The following is a 22,182-nucleotide window of genomic DNA, read 5'->3' on the forward strand; positions in this document are numbered from 1 at the left end:
TTTAAATTATACATAGGGACTGAAAGTTTAAAAGTAAGAGCAGATGTGTAAAATAAGAGTGGATGTGGATCCCAGGCAGAATATAAAGTGTGGAAGTAGTGGCGAAATAAAACATAAATAAAGAAATAAATGAGGGAATACGGAGTAGAGGACGACAGAGAACAACGAGAAACAGCTAGAAACAGCTGTAAGCGGAAAGTTTTGTAAAGCGGCATACGGTAAGTTTGGAGTTAAGCTGTACCAGGTGTCGAGTAAGGTGGGTGATAAAGTAGGTGGTGGGTAGTAAACGGGCAATAAGGAGCAAGGCGCTAAAGAAGGCGGCGTAGGGTACAAGCGATGCGAGTTTGCAGGAAATAATAGAGTGGAAGTGCAGTAGAGCAGTAAAACAGAGTAGGGCAGTAGCATGAACATGGAGGCCTGCTCGAGCGACCAGAGGGAGACAAAGGAGACAATGGAGACAATAAGGAAAATAGTGAAGTCGCAGTTTTACCGTTCACGTGGAGCGTTGCTGGCAAGAATAAATATGTAGGGGTACGCTGAAGGGCGCGAGAGACATGTAGGAGAAGTACCCGTGCCTGGCTACCAGGGTGTAGTGGGTATGTAGGGGATGTCGCATGAAGGAAACTGCATAAACCGCGTACAGCAGGAGGGTCCAAGAGATGGATTACGGAGGGTCACGGTTCGTCGAGGGTCGGCCAGTGAGAGGAAGAATCGGGCCAACCGACCTCGATCCACTGCCCGGCATGTACAGCGAGAGGGACAGATCGAGCTCGGGATGCTGCGAAGAGCGAGCGCAGGGGAGGAGATCAAAGAAGATGCCGCGGATTAAAATATGGGAGAGAACCGAGACGCAAGCATAATACGACCGAGATTCGAGGCTGCTGATTGAAAATCGTGCGCCGCGAAAGCTGCGATTTAATTAAATTAATTTAAATTGATGTAATGTAATTTGAAAAGGGTGTAATAAAGTTCAAAATTTATCGGAATCTAAAATTAACAGAAGACTAGAATTGATGATTTGGAGTTGAAGAACCGTATTAATATTATAATTGAGAATTAATGCGAGCCAAAACTTTGAATTTTAAACTTGTCATTAAATGAGAATTAAATTTAGAGCTAATTAAATACAATTTTTGCGGAAGAAAGTTGGTGCAGATTGCTTTCAAAATTTATCAGAGAGTGAAGCATATATTAAAATTGGTTTTCAGGATTCGAATTTAAGATTAGGCGTGAGAGCTAAAAGTTTCAAGCGCCTTGATGGGCGGGTGAGAGGCGCGTGCAAGCAGGCGATGAACGAATTACGCCACCCGCTCGCAGGTAGCGGCCGGAACTGGGTCAATGAGTCAACCATAGGCCGGTGTCCAAAGGGCTGCGAACGAGCCGCGAGCCACGCCCGTGTACGTCGGGTTCAATATTGCTCATCTGGAGGGACTTCGCGCGCGGTCCCTTTTCCGGTTGATTTTACGACGAGCCAGGGACGCTGGAGGCTGTAGATGCACGTGAGGCGTAGGGCATAATGGTGAACGTTGGATGCAGGAGTGCGCCGTGCGGCACGCGCTGCGCGAGTAGTAGCAAGCAGGGATGAAGAGAAGGAGGAAGGAGGGAATATAGAGTGCAGGGTGCAGATTGCAGATGAGAGTGATGCAGGCGCAGGCACCGGATTGGTTATACCGCGCGACGGGTCAAGAGGAGAGAAGAGAGAAGAATGGAAGCAACAGGAGTAAAGCATAGACATGTAAAAGGATAGGTCAAGTGAAACCGGGTATACACAAGTAAAACAGGCGAGTCAAGAGTATTTGCTAGAGATTTAATGTCAATATATTTGGCCGCTCGTATTCACATGCAGGCCGTGCATGCAGGAGAAGCATATGCGTGTTCTTGTAGCACTAGCGGAGTAAAATATAGGTATGAAGGTGAAGACAAAATATATAAACATATAAACATATAAACATAAGATATGCATTTCGCTTTGCTTCAGAAAGTACAGAATATACAATATGCATACAACATGGACATGACATGAATAGAGCAGAGTGCACCGTGTGGTGTACAATGTAGAATGTGAGATATGTTGTGCGGTGGGGTACGAGATATACAAGATATACAAGTAGACAGGCATAATGGAGAATGGGTGTATACAATATGATGTGGTATAATACACAATGGTATAATACAATATAATACAATGCAATATAATGTATGGGAATTATGTGGAAATGGACTACAGAATATAAGACGTAAAATATAAGATATAAAATATAACATACAGATATAAGAAAATATAAAAATATAAAATGAAGATGTAAAAGATAAAAGATAAAATGTAAGGGACACAGAGAACAAATCACAGGTCACAATTCACTAGTGTCAGATCTTATATGTGTAATCGCATACATGCGCATGGCCGTGTGTGATCGTGTGTATCCAAATCTAGATCTGTGTCTACGTCTGTGCATGAGCTAATACCCATTGCCTTGCTTCTTAATGATTGCTGGGCACCATCCAATCTGCAGGCTGTCTAAGGCTAAAATCCGATCAGCTAGCCGTAGCCTACAATCAATTAGAATGTGCCTTCCATGGGCTCTATCGGATGGTCCTTCGATGACCCGCAGGGCTCTCGGTGAGGCGCCAATGGCCTCTCCGATGGCCTTTTGGATCTCAGGGCTGTCTGCCGCCGGATCGACATTGAAAAGAACCACTTGTTTGTTTCGGCGCTGGAGGTAAGCTTCCCATCCGCATACCATCCTGTGTTTAAAGACCCTGATGAAGTCTTCAGCCGCTTCTTCACCGTCCGCCCCGAAGTTGATGCAGAAGGTGCATCCTGGGCCCTTCCTGATCCCGTGCATTTTCCAGCGTTGTTCCCGAGTCGGCACCTAACAGTGCCAACCATTTCTCTGTATCCAAGTAGTTTACGGGATCTGACGACTACTACGGTGGAGTCCCGTTTGATAGCCCCTGGGTGTTTCCTTGAGACTGCAGGAACGCCGGAGGAAACGCCAACACCCAGAGCCGCAGGACCCGGTTCAGCTGGCAGGGAAGAGGAGGCATCGGGCGAAGCTACCACGCTTCTGTTTTCTACCGTGCTGTTGCCATTTCCCAAGACCTGCGCCTCCCTTCAGGTGGGAGCAAGAGATGCGGTTGTTGACGGCTGTGGAGACAACCAGATCTGCTGTACAGAGGCCGCAGGAGATGTCGAGGAGGTAGGGGTGGATGCAGGTGCACGAGCGTTTTCCCCAGGTTTGCTGGGTCCCAGGCGACACTTTTGTTTCCTAGCTGTGCTGTCCTGCTTAGCTGAATTCGTTACGCTAGGAGTTTCGGAGGTTTGAAGGGTTGAGAGAGTTTTTTTGCAAGCATGTGCGCTGAGCATGCCTATTTCTGCTGGACTTGCATCTGGTTTCATCAGTTCTTGTTGTGCAGAGAGGGAAGCAGCAGCCGAATTTTCTGATGAGGCAAAAATGCAAGACAAGGAGGAGGAGGAGAGAGGCGAAAAGTCGTGCAGCTTGAAGGTGGGAATTGTGTCCTGAACACCCTCTCGGCAGAGCTTGCCACCCGATCGATTGGAGCTGTCGGGGACGTCATTGCCGTTGTTGTTGCTGCTGTCCGTGCCTGAGAGCCTTCTACTTCGTTTATCATCATTCGAGCTGAACGAGAGGCTCGATAGGATGCTGCCGGCGTTACTGAGGGACAGCCCTGCTGATATCGGCAGCGATGCGTGTGATGAGGAGGGAGATGGTGGAAGCGAGGTCGCTGCAGCAGATGAATCCAGAGATTGTGTGTCCAAGCGCCGATGCAGAGCAGCCAGCGAATAGGGTGACAGTAGCGACGGTGATACGGGCGGCGAGGCGCAGTCGGAGTCAGTGTATGAAGAGGAGGGAGACGGGAGGGTGTATGTGCAGTGTTTACCAGCTGTGCTGATTTCCTGACACAAGCAGGGGGAGACGGCGCTCCGGGGCTTTCTGCCAAGCCTGGTAAGCACCACCCGAGGCGAGAGCGGGAGAGCGACATGCCGCAAGTTGTTACGTCCGCTTGCCGGGGTTGCGAGTGCAGTAGCAGGTGCCGGCGAAAAGCTTGCAACAGGCATAAGTGACACCTCGTCGCCAAGCAGCTTGCCTAGGTCCAGGCAGACCTGCTCGGCATCGAAGCGCTCCCATTGTAGGCTCGAGCTCGTACTGTTCTGTCGCCTCTGAAAAGTAGCGTCACTTCCAGTCGTTGAAAAACTTCGAGAGTTGCGAGGAGGGGCGGGAGAACAGTCGTTGTTTGCTTCGTTGGACTCGTTGGCTCGTGCGTTAGTAGATCCTTCGTGCCGGGGCGTCTGGTGAGGCGGAGAAACACGATTATTCGCTGCTATGTTCGGGGGCTGATCATTAGACGCGTGCACCTGCGCGACTGTGCGGAAAGTGGACCGCCTCGTTGGAGATCGCGCCATTGCTCTGCTGCCTTCGCGCTCGCGGCCAGAATTCCTACGTGGAGTGGTTTGATGTTTGTCGATTGTAGCGTTATAGGCGACGGATTGACTCGTGCAGCTGGGCGTCAGCGCTCTTTGTCGATGTGCGCCACTTGAACGAGCCCTACTTGCCTTGCTGGACTGGGTTTCGAAGCTCGCTTCAAAGTTCCGACAGGTTTCCGGACTTACAAGGGACATTACCCAATCGACACACGCCTATTTTGATGCCCTTTGAGTATGATATAGAACTCAAAAAAATATTTGACACGCATTTTTTTCTATCGGCAATCGTTCATGCTGAAGGGATGAAAATAGCCCTCCAAGTTGGGGTTGCAAAACATATTTTCTTGAATATCTCAGAAACTATTAGGTGTAGGCGAAAAATTAAAAATTAAATTTGTGTGTTTTTGAACAGCAAATTTTTCTAAGCCACCTTTTTGATAAATTTATTTGTTTAAAAAATATATTGAAAAATAATCTATTTTTGTCATTTTTTTCACCCCTTCAGCATCGACGATTGCCGATAAAAAAAATACGTGTCAAATATTTTTTTGAGTTCTATATCATACTCAAAGGACATCAAAATCGGCGTGTGTCGATTGGGTAATGTCCCTTGTTAGTATGATAACGTCGTCATCTGAGTTGCTATTGCGGTCGCAATTGCCCGTCACATTCGCAGGGTCTGAGTCCGTGTCACAGATTCTCCACAGTCTGCCCAGTACGTGCTTATGGGTGCGCGAGTCGGTGCTAGCTTTAGCATTCTGAGGTTTGCTTCGCCGTGTTCTTTTGCCTTCGAAGATGTTGTCTGCCCTGCTTGCTGAGAGTTGGCTGAATCGCCCGTCTGGTGTGAGGGAGGTGAGCTTAAGCTGCGCCATTGCATTTTACTAGCGCGGATTAATTCACTTGGTTCACTTGATTAAAGTTATCACTGTTGGCAGGTTTCACTGAACACAGTTGTTACAATTCAGATTTGTCCGCAGCACCACTGGTTATAATTCTCACGAAAAGCTTGTCCGTCGCTGCATACAGCTAACGTTATCCGCGGTTATCCCTGATTCCGGTCAGTTCAACTTTATGCCGCGATGATTAGAAAACGCAAAATAAAAGAAGGGTATGCAGTATAGAAAGAAGAGCCCGCACAGCCCGTGCAACACAGCGATCAGCGAAAATGGGAGCAGGAGGGGCGAGTGAACGCCCGATCACGGCGAACGATTGCAGAGTGTCGAGTGTCGAAGACAGTCGGAGACTGTGAGCAGAGAGTCGGTTAAGGTCAATCGACGACCCAGGCGCGACCAGAGAGAGGTGAAGTAAGAGGGCGGGAGGGATAGAAGAGAAGGAGGGGAGTAAGTGTTAGGGAGGAAGGCAAAGGCGTTGTAGGGAAATGAATGGAGAGAACCATGGAGTGTAGCGGCGCGCATGCAAATATAAAGGAGAGGGAAGAGAGAGGAAAGGGTGCAAGCGAGGACGGTAGCAGTGAGGAGAGAGTGAAGAGGAAAGAGGAGGGAAAAAAGGCGGATGAGAGTGCAAGAAGGCAAACAAAGGGAGAGAAGCGAGCAGGACGCTGAGAACCGCGAAAGTCACGGGTTGCGAGGACTGAAATAGAAGCAAAAGGACAAAGCGTGTGTGGCAGAACGCAGGGGCGAGAGGGGGTGCAGAAGGCGAGAGTGTGGTAGAGTAAGGGGGAGAGCGTGGAGACGTGACCAGAAGCCGACAGGCGAAGGGGGGAAGGGGAGAGGGAAAAAAAGAGAAAACAGAGCAGCATTGTGAGTGGGCAAGCCACGGCCCAGGCGGGCACATGAGAGAGCAAGCAGGATATGTGTTGATGAGCAAGTACGTTTGGAGGGTTTAAAAGCTCCCTGCAGGGTCTCGAACTTAATGAACGGCCACGTGGCAGGCGAGTAAGCACGACAGTGAAGTGCGATGCAATCGTTGTAGAGATTACACCTCCTTCCAGTCCCGTATGTCCGCGTCGACATGACTCGAAGCACAAGAAGGGGAGGGCGACCCGTGCGAAGGCGCACATGCGCCCAAGCAAGCGCACTGCGCTCGAAAGGTCTCGACCGGCACCCCGCTCGAGCATAGGCGTGAAAAATAAAGAAACGAAGATGTATCGAATTGATTAGGAAAAATGGGGTGCTAATTTAGGTGCGGCAGCTAAAGTTTTTAAGGGCGGTGATAAAAGGAAATAGTAATAACGATGTTGAGTAAGCTAAAGCACCGAATAGAGAGTACAATTGCGTGTGGGGAAAGGGTGTTTGGGAGAAGACTGGGAGTGGTTAGAACTCAACGCATAGGTCCACATACGTGTGGAAAATCCTGAGTTAAACTCCTCCGCGTCCAGTTTACTCACGGCCAAAAGGGGAGAGGTGACAAGAGCTCAAGAACACATGCGGAGGCTGTGGCGAATACAGGTGATAGTTTAATCAGGCAGGCGAAGCATAAGATCGCAGATAACATATATTGGACATAAGTGTATTTGAGGCTGTCCTCAGTCACGCAAGATAAAAAATTTAATTTATTTATTTATTTATTTATTTATTTTTTTTTGCCCCCTTTTCCCTTTTCTTTCCCTTTTCCTTCCCTTTTCCTTTTAATATTAAAATAGTCGTTTGCAGCCCTCTGATAACCCGCCCGATGCTTGGTGTGCAAGCGACCGCTTCCGGAAGCCATTGCCAATTTGTGTCTGACAGGCAACGAGCCAAATTGCCCGGGAATACGTTTAGTAAGTTAAATGATTAGTTAATTAATCAATAAATAAATCAATCAATCAGTTATCATTATCTAAAGCTGATATTGGAACCTGACTCGAGACTGGAATTTAAATTGAATTTCCTAATTCGGACTTACCCCATCTTAGGTTCTCTGCGCGATAATGACGTACCATTGTAACAGCAGTGAACGACTCGTCGTATCCAACAACCTCGAAGCCCCGCATCACAGTTCTCATTTTGCAGGCCAGGCCGAGGGGATGCCATTTTTGATTCGATGAGACAGATCAGGGTTGGCCAGTCGTCAAAATGGGGGGTGGCATCAGCAGCGGCCATAGCACTCGAGATCCTCGGTGAGTGTACGCTAATGGGGTCGGGCGATCAAGCGGCCCAGGCACGCGACGCAAGACGGCCCCGTAGTCGTCCCAGGATAATGGCAGAAATCCAGAACCAGGCTGACAGAAGAGCAATCCTCGCAGCCACGGAATAGTCGCCAGGCACACTTGCGATCATGAGCATTAGTGTAACGGGTTCGTAGCACTGGTACACTTGCATTACACTTATAGAATCGCACAAATTGCGGGAGGCACAAGGGGATCGCGTACACATACACTAATGTAGGAGACCTAGCACTCAGCATCCACATAATCGTGAGGCGCGGCGAAATGCATCAACGGCCGCAGGGGTCGCGAAATTGTAAGAATCACTGACGTCGCAGTACGGAAGTGAAACCGGAAAAGGGAAAGTTCGACTTGCAAGTGTCGCGGTTCAATGTCATTAAATCAATGGCAAAGGCCGCCCGGGAAGGCGCCTACGAAGATTATTGCCTCTCCGCTCTAATTCAGAAGGAGGAATTCCTAGACAGCTACCTCGCAAAATTCGAGACGCTTCACGACCGGCTTTGTGAAGCGAAGGTTGAGGGCCTCACGGACTACCCCTACTTTAAGGAGCAGACATACGTGGCCGCCGTCGAAGCCTACGCCGCCGCCAAGTCCATCATTACCACCTTACGGGAAAAACGGGAGGAGAGTTCCCCTCACAAAGCGGATCGCCTCGGCCGGAGCTCCCTCATGCTCTCCTCAGGAGGGGCGCGGCGCTCCCTCCCAAAGATCCAGCTGCCGACGTTCTCGGGAAGTTATAAGGAATGGCGGCCCTACTCGGATCTCTTCTCGTCGATGGTGGGTGAGTGCCCGGACATCGACCCGGTGGAAAAAATGTATTACCTCAAGGCCAGCCTCTCCGGAGAAGCGGCGGGCCTCGTGGCCAATATCCCAGTTAGCAGTGAGGCCTTCTCCCGCGCCTGGGCGACCCTCACGCGGCGATACGAGAATCGGCGGCTCCTCATTTCGGCACAAGTGGACCGGCTGGTCAACAGCACCCCTCTCCCTCCTCGCTCGTCGCAGGCTCTGAACGGTCTCCTCTCCGAGGTTATGGAGTCCTTGGATGCCCTCAAGGGTCTCGCCGTTCCCCTCGAAAATTGGGACGTTATTCTGGTTCACCTCGTTGTGCGCCGCCTGGATACCATTACCCGCGAGGCTTGGGAAAGCCACCTCGGGCACCAGCCTGAGCATCCCTCCTGGAAGGACCTCCAGGATTTCCTCATGGGACGAGCCCGAGCACGGGAGAACCTCGAGCTCTCCAGCGAAGAAGCGCAAACCTCGAAGGCTCCTATCACCTCAGGACGTCAGCCGGCCGCCTCCAGGCCCCCTCTCGCCTCCGCACGGACTCCCTCACGTCCAACTACCGCTCCAGCCGTCAGGGCTCTTCACACCTCCGAGCTCCCTCCCAACTACAAGGATGGATTGTGTGATATGTGTGGGAAGCGGCATTACATCACAGACTGCCCGGAATTCCTCGGCCTCCCGGTGATGGAACGCCGCAAGGTTGCCGTTCAATATCGCCTCTGTTACAACTGTCTCGGTCGGCACGGTGCTCTGAACTGCCGCAGCGAACGACGGTGCCGCACGTGTGGCAACAAGCACCACACCCTTATCCACGTCCCGGCTCACCCTATGGAAGACCGTCCAAAGGACAGTGGGTGGCCAGGGATTCCCTCAGGTACCCCTGTTCCGGCTGTCCCTCGGGCCACGGCCCACCACGCTGCCGTCAACCAAGCTGCTGTGGACACCTCAGTGAAGGAAGCCTCAGTTGAAGATCCAGGCTCCTCGGCGGATCACCACCTGGATGAGACCTCCCCACCGCACTCTGAATGACTCCTCCAGGACGAACAACCGCCATCGGCACTCCTCCAATCAACGGTACTCCTCGCCACCGCCAGGGCTCTCCTCGTCGCACCTCATGGCCGGACGCATCCGGTTAGGATGCTCCTGGACTCCGGTTCGGAGCTTTCATTCATCTCGGAAAGGTTAGTTGCTCTTCTTCAATTACGTAAGATACCACCGCAGTTGCCCCTTTTGGGCATCGGAGGAAGGAGCTCCGGCCGGACACGAGGAGTGGTATCAATCAACCTGCGGGCGCTACATTCGGACAATTCGCTACCAGTTGCTGCTCATGTTCTGCCTCGGGTCACCGCCACGCTTCCGTCCGTACAGGCTTCCTCAGCTCGGTTACCTCATCTTTCAGGACTGCAACTTTCTGATCCGGACTTCCTCGTTCCCGGCCCCATCGATATCATTTTGGGAGCCGATGTGTTCGGCCAGCTCCTCCTGCCGGAAATGGTCAAGGTTGACCAGACCGCACCGATCGCCCTCGCTACCATCTTCGGATGGGTAATTCTCGGACCCCTCGTCACCGGATCGCCTCTCGGAGAGAAGGTCGCTCTCCATGCAGCAGCTGATCATGAGCTCCACGAGCTTCTCACTAATTTTTGGATTCAAGAGGAGGTTCCCTCGAAACACTCGCACGCTCTCACTCCGGAAGAGCAAGAATGCGAGGCACACTTCTCTCGCACTCATTCTCGAGACTCCTCCGGTCGCTACGTGGTGCGACTCTCTCTCCTGGGACCTCGGACTAACCTCGGGGATTCTTACGAGACGGCTCTTCGAGGTCTTCGACGGATTCAACGGCGCTGCACGGCCAATCAGGCGTTCGGACGCCTCTACAAGCAGTTTCTGCAGGAGTACGAAGACCTCGGACATATGCAACCAGCCTCGGAATCCTCCTTGGGCACCTCCACGATCTTTTACCTCCCACATCACGGGGTTTTAACCTCTAAGGGTTCGCAGCCGAAACTGAGGGTCGTATTCAACGGCTCCAGTGCCACCTCATCCGGGACTTCTCTCAACGACCTCATGCATGCAGATGCGAAACTGCAATTAGATATTTCGGACGTCCTCTTGCGGTTTAGACGGTTCCGGTATGTGTTCACCACGGACATCGTAAAGATGTTTCGGCAAGTCGCTGTACATCCAGCCGATTGGGACCTTCAACGTATCCTCTGGTCGGACCCTCAAGGGAAGACGGTTAGCTACCAATTGACCACGGTCACCTACGGTACGCGATCAGATCCATTCTTGGCGTCAAGGGCGCTGCTGCAACTCGTGCACGATGAAGGTCACCGGTACCCCCTCGCTGTGCCTCCACTTCTCAAGGGCCGCTATGTGGATGACATTCTCGGAGGAGGCGACACAGCCAAGGAAGCCGAGGCAGTTGCGGTTCAGCTGACTCAGCTCTGTATGGCGGGCGGGTTTCCTCTTCAAAAATGGACCAGCAACTGTCCTGAGCTCCTCAAGGTCATCTCCGGAGACGGCGACACCTCAAGCTCGACCTTGGACTTCTCCGACCTCTCCACCAAGATTTTAGGCTTATCCTGGCAGACCCTAGCGGATCACTTCTGGTTCTCCGCTGCCCGGACCCTTCGAGATGCAGTGACGAAGCGAACCATCCTCTCTGAAATCGCACGCCTGTTCGACCCACTCGGATTCCTCGCCCCCCTCACAATACGGGCTAAGATTCTTCTCCAGGAGCTGTGGCTTGAACAGCTGGGATGGGATGAACCACTCCCTCCCTCCACGGCTCTCCGCTGGACTACCTTCCGAACCGAACTACACGACCTCTCGGACCTCCACATTCCTCGTTGGGTCAACCTCACCCCGGAAGCTCGAGTTGAGCTACACGGTTTCGCGGACGCCTCACAACTGGCGTTAGCCGCGGTTGTATATCTGCGGATTTCGTCCTCTACATCGCCGACAACCCTGTCGCTAGTCTGCGCCAAAACCAAGGTGGCACCCCTCAAGAGGCTTACCATCCCTCGGTTAGAATTGACGGCCGCTCTCCTCCTCGCGAAGCTTGCGAAGTATGTCCGGGATACCCTCGAGCTTTCCTCGGCACCGGTGCACCTCTGGATGGACTCGGCGGTCGCGCTGACTTGGATCAGCCATCATCCCTCAAGATGGAAGGAGTTTGTGCGGAATAGAGTCGGAGCAATTCAAGACGCCTTGCCCGGCGCTCGCTGGAAATTCATCTCCGGGCGAGACAACCCGGCGGACTGCGCATCCCGAGGTCTAACACCAACCCAGTTGAAGACTCATGCTCTGTGGTGGACGGGACCGGACTGGTTACGGGCATCTCCTCATGAGTGGCCGACGGGACAGCCAATTCCTCATCCAGACGCAGCCATGGAAGAAAGACCAAAGGTACTCCACGTTGCCACCGTGGAACAACATCCGTTCCTCCAGCGGCTTCTTGAACGGTGCTCCTCCCTCCCTCGACTCCTCAGGGTTGTTGCAACGTGCTACAGGGCAGCCGCGCGCTTCTGGCGATTACCGAACTTCTCACTGAACAATCCCCTCTCTCCGAAGGACCTCGCACGTGCACAGTTTTCCCTCACGCGAGCCACTCAAGGCTTTCACTTCTCCTCTGAGCTACGGACTCTCCTCAATGGCGGAACCCTCCCTCGAGCTCATCCCCTCTCGACTGACCGCCTTTGCTGACCATGATGGCATCCTCCGAGTTGGCGGCCGACTTCATCACGCACCTCTGGACTCTGACGCTCGACATCCGGCGATCCTTCCCCGGGAATCAATCTTGGCGGGCCTCCTCATCAAGGACGCTCACCTGCGTACCCTTCATGGCGGTACGCAAGTTACATTGGCTCACCTCGGGCGATCCTACTGGATTTTAGGCGGCCGTGCCCCGGTGAGGGCGCACATCCTCAGGTGCGTGAGATGCGCACGTTTCCGGGGCCTTCGAGCAGCTCAACTAATGGGCCAGTTACCTCCCTCACGGGTCACACCGGCCAGGGCCTTCCTCACTACCGGGGTGGACTACGCTGGACCGGTGATTCTCCGCACATGGAAGGGGAGAGGAGCAAAAACCTTCAAGGGATGGATTGCCCTCTTCGTCTGTTTTGCCACCTCGGCCGTCCACCTCGAGCTGGTCTCGGATTACTCCTCAGATGGGTTCCTCGCGGCCTATCGGAGATTCATCAGCCGTCGCGGCATCTGCCAGACCCTATTCAGTGATTGCGGCACCAATTTTCAAGGCGCCGACGCAGAACTACGCCGCCTGTTCTCCTCCGCCTCGAAGGAGCTCCACGAACTGGCCGGACGACTGACCAACGAAGGGACCAAATGGGTGTTCAACCCTCCAGCCGCCCATCATTTCGGAGGAAAATGGGAAGCCGCAGTCCGCTCAGTCAAGCATCACCTCAGGCGGACCATCGGAGACACGCTCCTCACTTTCGAAGAGCTCACCACTCTACTAACTCAGGTAGAGGCTATCCTCAACTCTCGACCCCTCTGTCCCCTCACTGAGGATCCTGAGGACCCCTCCGCTCTGACACCTGGACACTTCCTCATTGGAGACGCTCTCACCTCTGTTCCTGAACCCTCTCTCGCCTCTCTAGCCTCCTCCCGGTTATCTCGCTGGCAGCTTATCCAGCAGAAGGTGCAGCATTTTTGGACGCGCTGGGCGGCTGAGTGTCTCCACAATTATCAGACCATCTCTAAGTGGCATCATCCCTCGCATGAGCTGAAGGTGGGCTCGCTGGTGCTCCTCACGGATGAGAGGTTACCGCCATCGAAGTGGCCCCTCGCCAGGATTCTCCAGCTACACCCAGGGAAGGACGGACTCACTAGGGTGGTTACCCTCAAGACGGCGTCCTCCACTCTACAGCGGCCCATTACGAAGCTGGCGGTACTACCAACCCACGACGTCAAGGTCTCCTCTCCTCATGGTTCGACAACGGGGTCGTCGAAGGCGGGCGGGTAATGTTGAGTGAACGCGCGTATAAGGGGTCGCATCGTCACGCGGGGCCCGTCCGAGAGGTGCTGCCACCCCTCGTTCTCTTTCGGGAACTAAAATTCCTCGTGCGAACGACGCGTACCGCGTAGCCATTCGTGTTTTGTAAATGGCGACGTATACATCGCACTGCGCTTAGTATTCGAATATTCTGAGTTTTCCAAGTGTTTGAAGGATTAAAAACCGGCTACCTCGACACCTCTTATCTCGTCGTACCTCAGCGAATCATGGGTGACCTCGTAAACCGTTACCAGCGGGAGTTTCGGGAGAAAATCGGTCTTCCGATTTTCTCAACCGCGCCACGTGTCGACGCGAGCACTGCGTCTTCGACGACCTCGCGTTTGGAACGTGCACGGGTGATATTCACGCCTCATAACCTCATCGGTCACCTCTGCGGAACTTCACGAGTTTGTACGCGCATTTTTTTGGTTAACCTCGAGTGACGTGCCGGAGAACAACCATTGTGATATTTTCCGTGCGACACGCTCGCAAGGTGTAACGGACGTCCTCCTTTGTTGTGTTACCTCAAGACTATTTTATAATAAACTGACCATTTAGTTGAAAACCTCGAACAGTGTTTCACGGAGTTTTTTTTGTTAAACGGATCTTCCCGGAATTCCTCGCCCTCCTCGAAACACCTCATTTTCCCAATATTTGGCTTCGTTTACCTCATTTCCCAGCCTAAACCTTGCTACTCTTCTCCATCTATCTTCCTTCCATCCTTTTTCTAAATACTTTGGAATTCCATCGCATTTTATCACTCTGTACCATTTGTTATACCTCGATATCACTATCCTTCCCCAGTTTTCCTCCGCTTGTTTCCGTAAATCCGTCTCTTCTATTTCTTCAAAACTCATTTCAGCTCCTCTCCTTTTTACTTCTAGTTGTGCCTGGTCTATTCCTCTTTGATCAAAAAATTTCTCTCTTTCCTCTTCCCACTTGTTTTTAACTGCTCTTCTTTGTTCCCCCCTGACCATTTCCTCCCAACATTTCCTTGTCATTTCTCCTCCCTTTCCCTCCCACATCCTTTCTTAGAACCCCCATACTAGCATTCCTGTCTTGACCCTCAACTTCGATCTTTTCAGTTCCTCTCTCAACATGTATCCTGGCGTGCACCAGTCCACTCCTAGAATCCACCTCAGAGACCTCTCTTGCAAACTTTCTATTTCTCTCCATTCTCTCCACCCGCATACCTCTGCGCCATATGCGACTACCGTCCAAACTAGTTTGTTCCATAACCATATCCTTCTCTTCCAATCTTTTCCGAACCTTCTTTTCCCGATCCCCCACACCTGTCTCATTATCACACTTGCTCTGCTCACCCTGTCTTTTACATGTAGTTCACTTCCCCTATTTCTTCTGAACGTGTATCCCAAGTACTTGAATTTCTTCACTTCTTCCATTTTCTTCCCTTTCCACAGCCAGCCTCTCTTCTTCCATCTACCTCCTCCCTTTCTGAATCTCATCACCTTTGACTTTTCCCTGTTCAATTCCAGCCTCTTCTTATCCAAATGCCTTTCTAATCTCAGCAATAGCTGCGTCATGTCTTTTTCCCTTTCCGCCATTATCACCACATCATCGGCGTAAGCTAGCGTGCACACTCTCCTCTCCCCTATCTTGATCCCTCCTATTCCTCCTTTCCTTATTTCTTCCTCTAAGTCAGCCGTCAGCAGGTTGTATAGTAATGGACTCAGCGGGCACCCTTACCTTAGGGTGCCGTCTCTCCTCTTGCCGTCCAGAACGGGTCCGTCATCCCTTCTCCCGTCCTTACCCTGCTTTTGGTTTCCCTCAGTATTTCCCTTACTCTTTCGCGTAATCCCTTCCTTACTCCCCTTTCCCTTAACGTCTCCATCAACACCCCTCTATCAGCCGAATCGAAGGCTGCTTTTAGATCGACAAAGCATGCTATTACTTTCCACTTCTCTTTCTTTATTTGCCTGTTTACCACATAATTTAGCGCATAAATGTTATCCATCGTTCCCATTCCCTTCCTAAAACCCGTCTGGCTATCCGGGAGCATTCCCTTGACTTCTACTTCTTTTCTTAATCTCTCCGTTAGGACTGCCGCGTAGATCTTGTACAGTGTCGGCATCAGGGTTACTCCCCGGTAATCGCTAGCCTGCTTTCCACTCCCCTTCTTCCTAATTAGAGCAATTATCCCCTCCTTCCATCCTTCTGGCCATCCTTCTCCTTCCCATACTCTGTTGCAAGTTTCCCATATCCATTCCATCACCTCCTCTCCTCCGTACTTCCATACTTCATTTGGGATACCATCACTTCCAGCCGCTTTCCCGTCTTTTAATTTTCCCACTGCTTTTCTGATTTCCTCCCTGCTTATCTCCTCCTCTTGTTCCCTCTCCTCCTCCTCTTCCGCCTTCCTCTCTCCCCCCATCACCACCTTGTCTTCCGTTCCGCCTAGTAGGTTCATGAAGTGGGATTTCCACTCTTCTTCCTTTATACCTTCTTGAGTTTGGCCTCTTTTCTTTCTTTCTCTGTTTACTATTTTCCACACCTCCTTATCCGTTTTTGCTCCCTCCACCTCTTTTATGAACCTCTCGTTTTCCTCCCTCTTTTTATACTCGCATAATCTGTTATACTCTTTTCTTGCCTGCCTATAACTTTCTCCCTCCGTTTGCCCCTTCCTCCACTTCCTTAGTATTCCCCTAAGCTCCTTTTTTCTCTCCTTACACTCCTCATCCCACCATCCTTTTTTCTCTTTTCCCCTCCCCTCCGCTTTACCTTTCTCCAGTCCTCTTTTGAATTCCTCCAACATTATTTCCAAGTCTTCGTCGACTTTGCCGTCTCTCTTTTCTCTCCACTTTATTTCTTCCCTAAATTTTCTTCTCCCCTGCTCCGTCCAATTCCCTCTCGCAGTTGCCCTCCTTCCCCTTTCTGTTTTCGATCCCTGCTTATTTCCCGCTTCCAACATCACTATCACGGGGTGGTGGTCTGAGTCTACCCTGTCCCCTACTTCCAGACTTATGATTCTTTCCCTCCCTTCTTCTTCAACTATCACATAATCAATCACCGTATCTCCTCTGGGCCCCGTGTATGTGCATTCTCCCTCCTCGTCCCCTTCTATACTCCCATTCACTATCGACCACCCCGTCTCCCTTAGGACTTGCAACAGCCTTTTCCCTTCCCCATTAATTTTCTTGTCCTTGGATCTCCATCTCTCTCCTCCTTCATCCTCCTCCCCCTTATCTGTCACTCCCCCTTCCTCTCCTGTTCTTGCGTTGAAATCACCACCTATTACTGTCCTCTCTTCTCCCCCAATTTCTTCTAGCCATGGTTTTAGCTCCTTTATCTCTGCGTCCATGTCTCCGTTTACATACACCCTCACTATCCTCCATTTCTTTTTCCCTCCCTTGCATTCCGCTACCATTATGCCGTCCTTTTCTGCCTCTTTTCTGAGTCCTCCTTCCGTTCCCAGCATCTCTTCTTTTACCCCCATTATCATCCCTCCCATTGCTCTCCCTTTTTTGTTCCTTCTACTAGCTATTTGCGCCTTCCACCTGAATCTTTTTGGTAGCCTGCCTCTCATACTTTCCCAGCCTCTTTCCTCCAACCATGTCTCTATAAGAACCACCGCATCCCATTTCTTTATTGTCTTCCAGAAATCCTCATCTTTATTTCTTACTCCCGCGCAGTTCCAGAATCCTACCGTCCAAACTTCCCTTTTCTCCTCTTCCCTGATTCTCTTTTCTCCTCTCCTGCAGCTTCTGTTTGCTTCTTCTGTTCCCTTCCTCTCACCCCTCCTTCCCCCTTCTCCTTGCCGCTCCCCCTTCCTTCGCTCTTTCCTTCCCTCTTTCCTTCCTCTTTTCTTTTGCTTATATATTCTTTTCCCGTTTTCTCCTTCCCCTATAACCCTTGCTCCTCTCCCCCCTCCCTCTGTCTTCCTCCCTGAGTGGCCTTCCACTCCTTCCCCTCCCCGTCTACCAGCCTTCCCTTTTCTTCATCCCATCTCCACCATTTCCCTTCTATTCTTATTTTTCCGTGGTCTACCCATACATATCTTCGTTTCTCTCTTTCTTCTCTTCCTATTTTCCTTAGCATCCATTGCGTCTTTCTCTCCGCCCATGTTAAGTCCTCTTCTATTCTCTCTTCTCTCCCTTTTAGCGCTTTTTTGTTTTCCATTATCCTCCTTTTTAACTCGTTTGATTTTATTTTTAGCAACATCACGCTAACTTCTTTTCCTCTTTCACCCGCACCTACCTCTTTTACCTCCTCTATTGCGTTTTCTACTCCTGTCAACTGTAATATCTCCTCCGCCTTCTCTTTCATCCCCTCTCTTCTTACTTTCGTACCTCTGATTATTATATTTCTCCTTCTCTCCTCTTTCTCCTTCCTCTCCCATTTCTTTTCGAGCTCACCTCCTATTTCCTCCTTTCTTTTTTCTATCGCATCCTGTATTTCTTCTCTCACTTCTTTTCTTAGGTCCCTCATGTTCTCTTCCACCCTTTCCATCTTCCCTCCCAGATCTCTTCCTAAATCTTTTATTAACTCTTTTATTTCTCCAACTCCTCCAGCACCTTCTGTCTTTTCTTTTTTCTTCTCTGGTGATCGTTCCGTCAGATTGCTTTCTTTAAACATCCATCCGCGTGTTCGTTTCCTTCCTTCTTCGTCTTTTCCTTTTTGCGTACCCTCTTCACTTCCTTCATCCCTTTTTCTCTTCCAGATTTCTTCCAGATTTTCCATGCTTCCTATGCTCAGCGTCCTTCCTCTTCTCAGCGCCTCTATATTCGAGGGCCTACCTCTTTCCCCCATTTGACCGGTTTCCCGGGCTCCTCCCTCCCCTCCGTATCTTTCTTTTCCTTCGTCTCGTCTTCCATTCCAAGCTCTCCGCTCCTCTTCTCTGCTCCTTCCTCTGCCTTACCGGCCATCCTTTCTCCGGCGGTCGCCTCTCTCTTTGCTCCCTAGGCGTCGCTCGTTTCAACGATGTTGTTGTTAAATGTACATCGATCTGTGGGAAGGGATCACTATATTACATTATATCTAATGTAGGTATAGAAATATGATGTTGTTATCACATGTGCATTGATCTGTGGGAAGGAATCAGTATACTACATTATATCTAACGTAGAAATAGTAATAACGATACTGTTATTATATGTACATTGATCTGTGGGAAGGTTACAGTATATTACATTATATCTAATGTACATATAGTAATAACGATACTGTTACTATATGTACATTGATCTGTGGGAAGGTAATAATATATTACATTGTATCCAGTGTAGATATAGTATCAACGATGTTGTTACTAAATGTAGATTGATCTGTGGGAAGGGATCAGTCTATTACATTATGTCTAATGTAGATATAGTAATAATGATATTGTTATTATATATATATTACATATCTAACGTAGATATAGCAATAACGATAGTGTTATTATATGTACATTGATCTGTGGGTAGGGATCAGTATATTAGATTATATCTAATGTGGATATATTAATAATGATATTGTTATTAAATGAACATTGGTCCGTGGGAATAAATCAGTATATTACATTATATCTCATGTAGATATAGTAATAACGATACTGTTATTGTATGTTCATTGATCAGTGGGAAGGGATTAGTATATTACATTATATCTAATGCAGCTATAGTAACAACGACACTGTCGTTATCTGTGCATTGATTTGCGAGAAGGGATCATTATATTACATTATATCTAATGTAGATGTAGTAATAATGATATTGTTATCAAATGTGCATTGATCTGTGCGATTAAATCCGTATATTAAAATACATCTGATGTGAATATAGTAATAATGATATCGTTATTCAATGTATATTACATATCTAATGTAGATATAGTAATAACGATGGTGTTATTATATGCACATTGATCTGTGGGAATAAATCAGTATATTACAATAGATCCAATGTAGATATGGTAATAATGATATTGTTATTAAATGTACATTGGTCTGTGGGAATATATCAGTATATTACATATCTAATGCAGATATCTTAATAACGACACTGTTATCATATGTACATTGATCTGTGGGAAGGGAACAGTATATTACATTATATCTAATGTAGATATAGTAATAATCATATTGTTATTAAATGAACATTGGTCTGCGGGAATAAATCAGTATATTACATTATATCTAATGCAGATGTGGTAATAACGATACTGTCATTATATGTGCATTGATATGTAATATACATTTAATAACAATATCATTAGTACTATATCTACATCAGATGTAATTTAATATACTGATTTAATCCCACAGACCAATGTACATTTAATAACAATATCATTATTACTATATCTACATTAGATATAATGTAATATACTGATCCCTGTCCACAGATCAATGCACAGATTGTAACATTATCGTCATTACTATATCTACATTAGATATGTAATAAACATTTCATAACAATATCATTATTACTATATCTACATTAGATCTATTGTAATATACTAATCCCTTCGCACAGATGAATGTACATATAATAACAGTATCGTTATTACTATATCTGCATTAGATGTATAATATACATTTAATAACAATATCAATATTCCTATATCTTCTAAGGTGCTGACACCTGTGCCCCCCCGTTAGAATCGCTGCGCTTCTCCCACCTCACATCCCACCTAGAAATGACCCTTAACCCTCCCAACACCTTACCCCTTTCCCCTACCCACCGGTGTCGGGCCGATGCAGGCGACGTGAAGAAGGCAACAAGGACCACCCGCAAAAAGGAGCTCCGAGGCCGGCGACAGATCTTCAACCCTTCCAGAAAGGAAAAACAACGCGGGACTTCGGAAAAATAAACGAAGCTGCCCAGAAGCTGATACAAACGTGCACCCGGAGCCATCTGTCGCCGAGCCCGAAGACCTCAGCCCACACGCCACTGTAGGAGATCCGCTAGCCCCATCGACCCCGAACACCGGCAGATCGACAATCGATAATCGATCTACTCCGTTGCCGGAAGAGGCCCCCTTCCTGTTCCCTATCCCCTTCCCAAAATCATCCCGCGACGGTCCCGTCGTCGCAGCAGCGACGGCGATCCGTCATTGAGCCTAGGCTATCTAAATAGAAAACGTATTGAGAGAGATTTTGAGAGAGCGATTAGCGAAAGTAATTTGAAGGTGATTAAGAGGCGAATTAAAGAGCGAGGAACGGTGTGATAGTCCGTGTGTGTGGCGTGCACAGTATTAAGTAAGTCCCTTGAATTATATAAAGTTTGTGAATCGGTATCGTTGAGTTTCGGCAACGGCAACCTTCGATTGCGACTTTCGTGTCCGCGTATCGCGCCGGTTATCCCACGTTACATTTTGCGAAACCCCTTTCGTCCGACCCCTATCACTCCCGTCTAAAATAATCCTCTTACGCGTAACGTAACGAACTTCCAGTGAACCTTCCCGACCTGAGATCTTCCCTCCCACAATATTCCTCCTTGCGTACTCCCCCGCGATATTGTAAGGACGTAAGTGCCTCGAGTCCCATCCCCTGTAACGACCCCCATTCTGCCCCCTTTTTCCTAATTTTCGATTGCCACCGCAAGTGGCTGGCGCCCAACGATTGTAAGAGAGAATTGTGTAACGCAAGAGTGTATAGAGTTAACCCCCGAAAGGGTCACAAATTTGGCGTCCAACGTGGGGCCTGGAAAAAAATTCAGTTCAAAAAACTCTCGCGTAGAGGAAGAAATTTTAATTTCACCGTTAAAACTAGAACGTTCCCGAAATTACGACGCGGAAGGTGCCCGTTGCCTAGAGCCTCTTGTTGTCGTTTTTTCAAGTGTCGCCGGTCGAACGCGGCGTAGTGTTTGAAATCGGATCCTCAACGTCCTAGAGAACGATAAACACTTCGCAACTGACACGTGCGCCGTTTTCGACCGAACCGTCCTTATTATTGAAATTAGTGAAACCGAATTATTATCTGTGCCGAAATATATTTTTCTATTGTGTCCCCCCAAATTTAAAGGTTGTTCGCGATTTGCCGATATTGAAGGCCCGGCCGTGCTTTTGCCGATCGTGAGCACTCTATCGAGCCTTTTTCGAGTTCACATTTTTCTTTTTTTCGCCCCTTTTTTCCAGATCCGATCACCGAAGACCGAATTTTGGGTTTTCCAAAAACGTTGCAAATAAAGCCGGATATTGTTGTGTCGAATTGCTTTATTTTTTTTGCTATTGTATCCCTCTTTTCTTTCAGGATCCTTTAAAACCCTTTTGTTTTTCCCCCGTTTTTTTTGGTATCGTTGTTTCCGGAAACGCGTTTAAAACACCGCGAAAATGGATTCTGAGGAGGCACGGGTAATGAGAGAGCACATTTGTGATCTCGATGTGGTGAAGCTAATCCAACTAATGGATCATGCGCGGTTAAACATTTGGGGGAAATTAGAGGATCTCCGGGACCGGTACGTTCGCGCGGAAGTACGGCGCATATACGGCCCGGATGCCGCGCCGTGGGATGTGACGCTCGATACAGCCGGGGATCGCCTGCCGTTTACCCTTTTTACGGCATGGGCGACCCCGACTGTCGATGATTCCCCTCCACATCCCACCGCCGATCCTCCTTCCCGTCAACCGGACGATCCTGACCCCGAAACGGCCGATCCACCAGCTCCTGAAACCTCCCACCGATCCTTTCCCGAAATACGCCCCTAACCTTACATCCTCAGTCCCGCTACCCTGACCTCAACCACCACCCCGACCACCACAACCGTTACGGTAACTTCTGCTTCCCGCCCAACTGCTGCTCCATCCCTATTGATCGATCTCAATTAGTCCCCTCCTGTCGGGGAACGGCGCGAAAGGGTTACTTTCGCGCCCGATCCAAGTCCCGGCGAA

The 22,182-nt window shown here is 49.4% G+C and overlaps 4 protein-coding genes across 4 annotated transcripts; 1 reads left to right on the top strand and 3 right to left on the bottom strand.

The window, feature by feature from the left end:
• Positions 1-3,115: 3,115 nt before the first annotated feature.
• On the bottom strand, positions 3,116-7,391 carry LOC123988078 (putative protein TPRXL). Its single transcript, XM_046286860.1, has 2 exons — positions 7,292-7,391; positions 3,116-3,747 (listed from the first exon to the last, which is right to left on the bottom strand). The coding sequence occupies exons 1-2, from the start codon at positions 7,389-7,391 to the stop codon at positions 3,116-3,118; spliced, it is 732 nt and encodes a 243-aa protein (XP_046142816.1).
• Positions 7,392-9,473: 2,082 nt separating this feature from the next.
• Positions 9,474-13,323, top strand: LOC114881356. The gene is made up of 2 exons (XM_029198118.2): positions 9,474-11,803; positions 11,913-13,323. The coding sequence occupies exons 1-2, from the start codon at positions 9,474-9,476 to the stop codon at positions 13,321-13,323; spliced, it is 3,741 nt and encodes a 1,246-aa protein (XP_029053951.2).
• A 1,738-nt stretch (positions 13,324-15,061) lies between these two features.
• Positions 15,062-16,807, bottom strand: LOC114881636 (cilia- and flagella-associated protein 251-like). The gene has a single exon (XM_029198470.2). It carries the CDS (start codon positions 16,805-16,807, stop codon positions 15,062-15,064), a length of 1,746 nt encoding a protein of 581 aa, XP_029054303.1.
• Positions 16,808-17,214: 407 nt separating this feature from the next.
• On the bottom strand, positions 17,215-18,120 carry LOC114881635 (golgin subfamily A member 6-like protein 6). Its single transcript, XM_029198469.1, has one exon. It carries the CDS (start codon positions 18,118-18,120, stop codon positions 17,215-17,217), a length of 906 nt encoding a protein of 301 aa, XP_029054302.1.
• Positions 18,121-22,182: the final 4,062 nt, after the last annotated feature.

The sequence above is a fragment of the Osmia bicornis genome, chromosome 8 (assembly GCF_907164935.1).
Source record: "Osmia bicornis bicornis chromosome 8, iOsmBic2.1, whole genome shotgun sequence".
In the NCBI taxonomy this organism is placed as follows: domain Eukaryota; kingdom Metazoa; phylum Arthropoda; class Insecta; order Hymenoptera; family Megachilidae; genus Osmia; species Osmia bicornis.

Excerpts from the sequence above, each read along its gene's own strand:
- LOC114881635 (XM_029198469.1), bottom strand. The coding sequence starts at position 18,120 with ATGGGGGAAAGAGGTAGGCCCTCGAATATAGAGGCGCTGAGAAGAGGA.
- LOC114881636 (XM_029198470.2), bottom strand. The coding sequence starts at position 16,807 with ATGGGGGTAAAAGAAGAGATGCTGGGAACGGAAGGAGGACTCAGAAAA.
- LOC114881356 (XM_029198118.2), top strand. The coding sequence starts at position 9,474 with ATGCTCCTGGACTCCGGTTCGGAGCTTTCATTCATCTCGGAAAGGTTA. Across the intron at positions 11,804-11,912 it reads CTCCAGCGGCTTCTTGAACG|GACCTCGCACGTGCACAGTT; the intron begins GTGCTCCTCCCT and ends CTCTCTCCGAAG.
- LOC123988078 (XM_046286860.1), bottom strand. The coding sequence starts at position 7,391 with ATGAGAACTGTGATGCGGGGCTTCGAGGTTGTTGGATACGACGAGTCG. Across the intron at positions 3,748-7,291 it reads CGCAGAGAACCTAAGATGGG|CGACCTCGCTTCCACCATCT; the intron begins GTAAGTCCGAAT and ends CATCTGCTGCAG.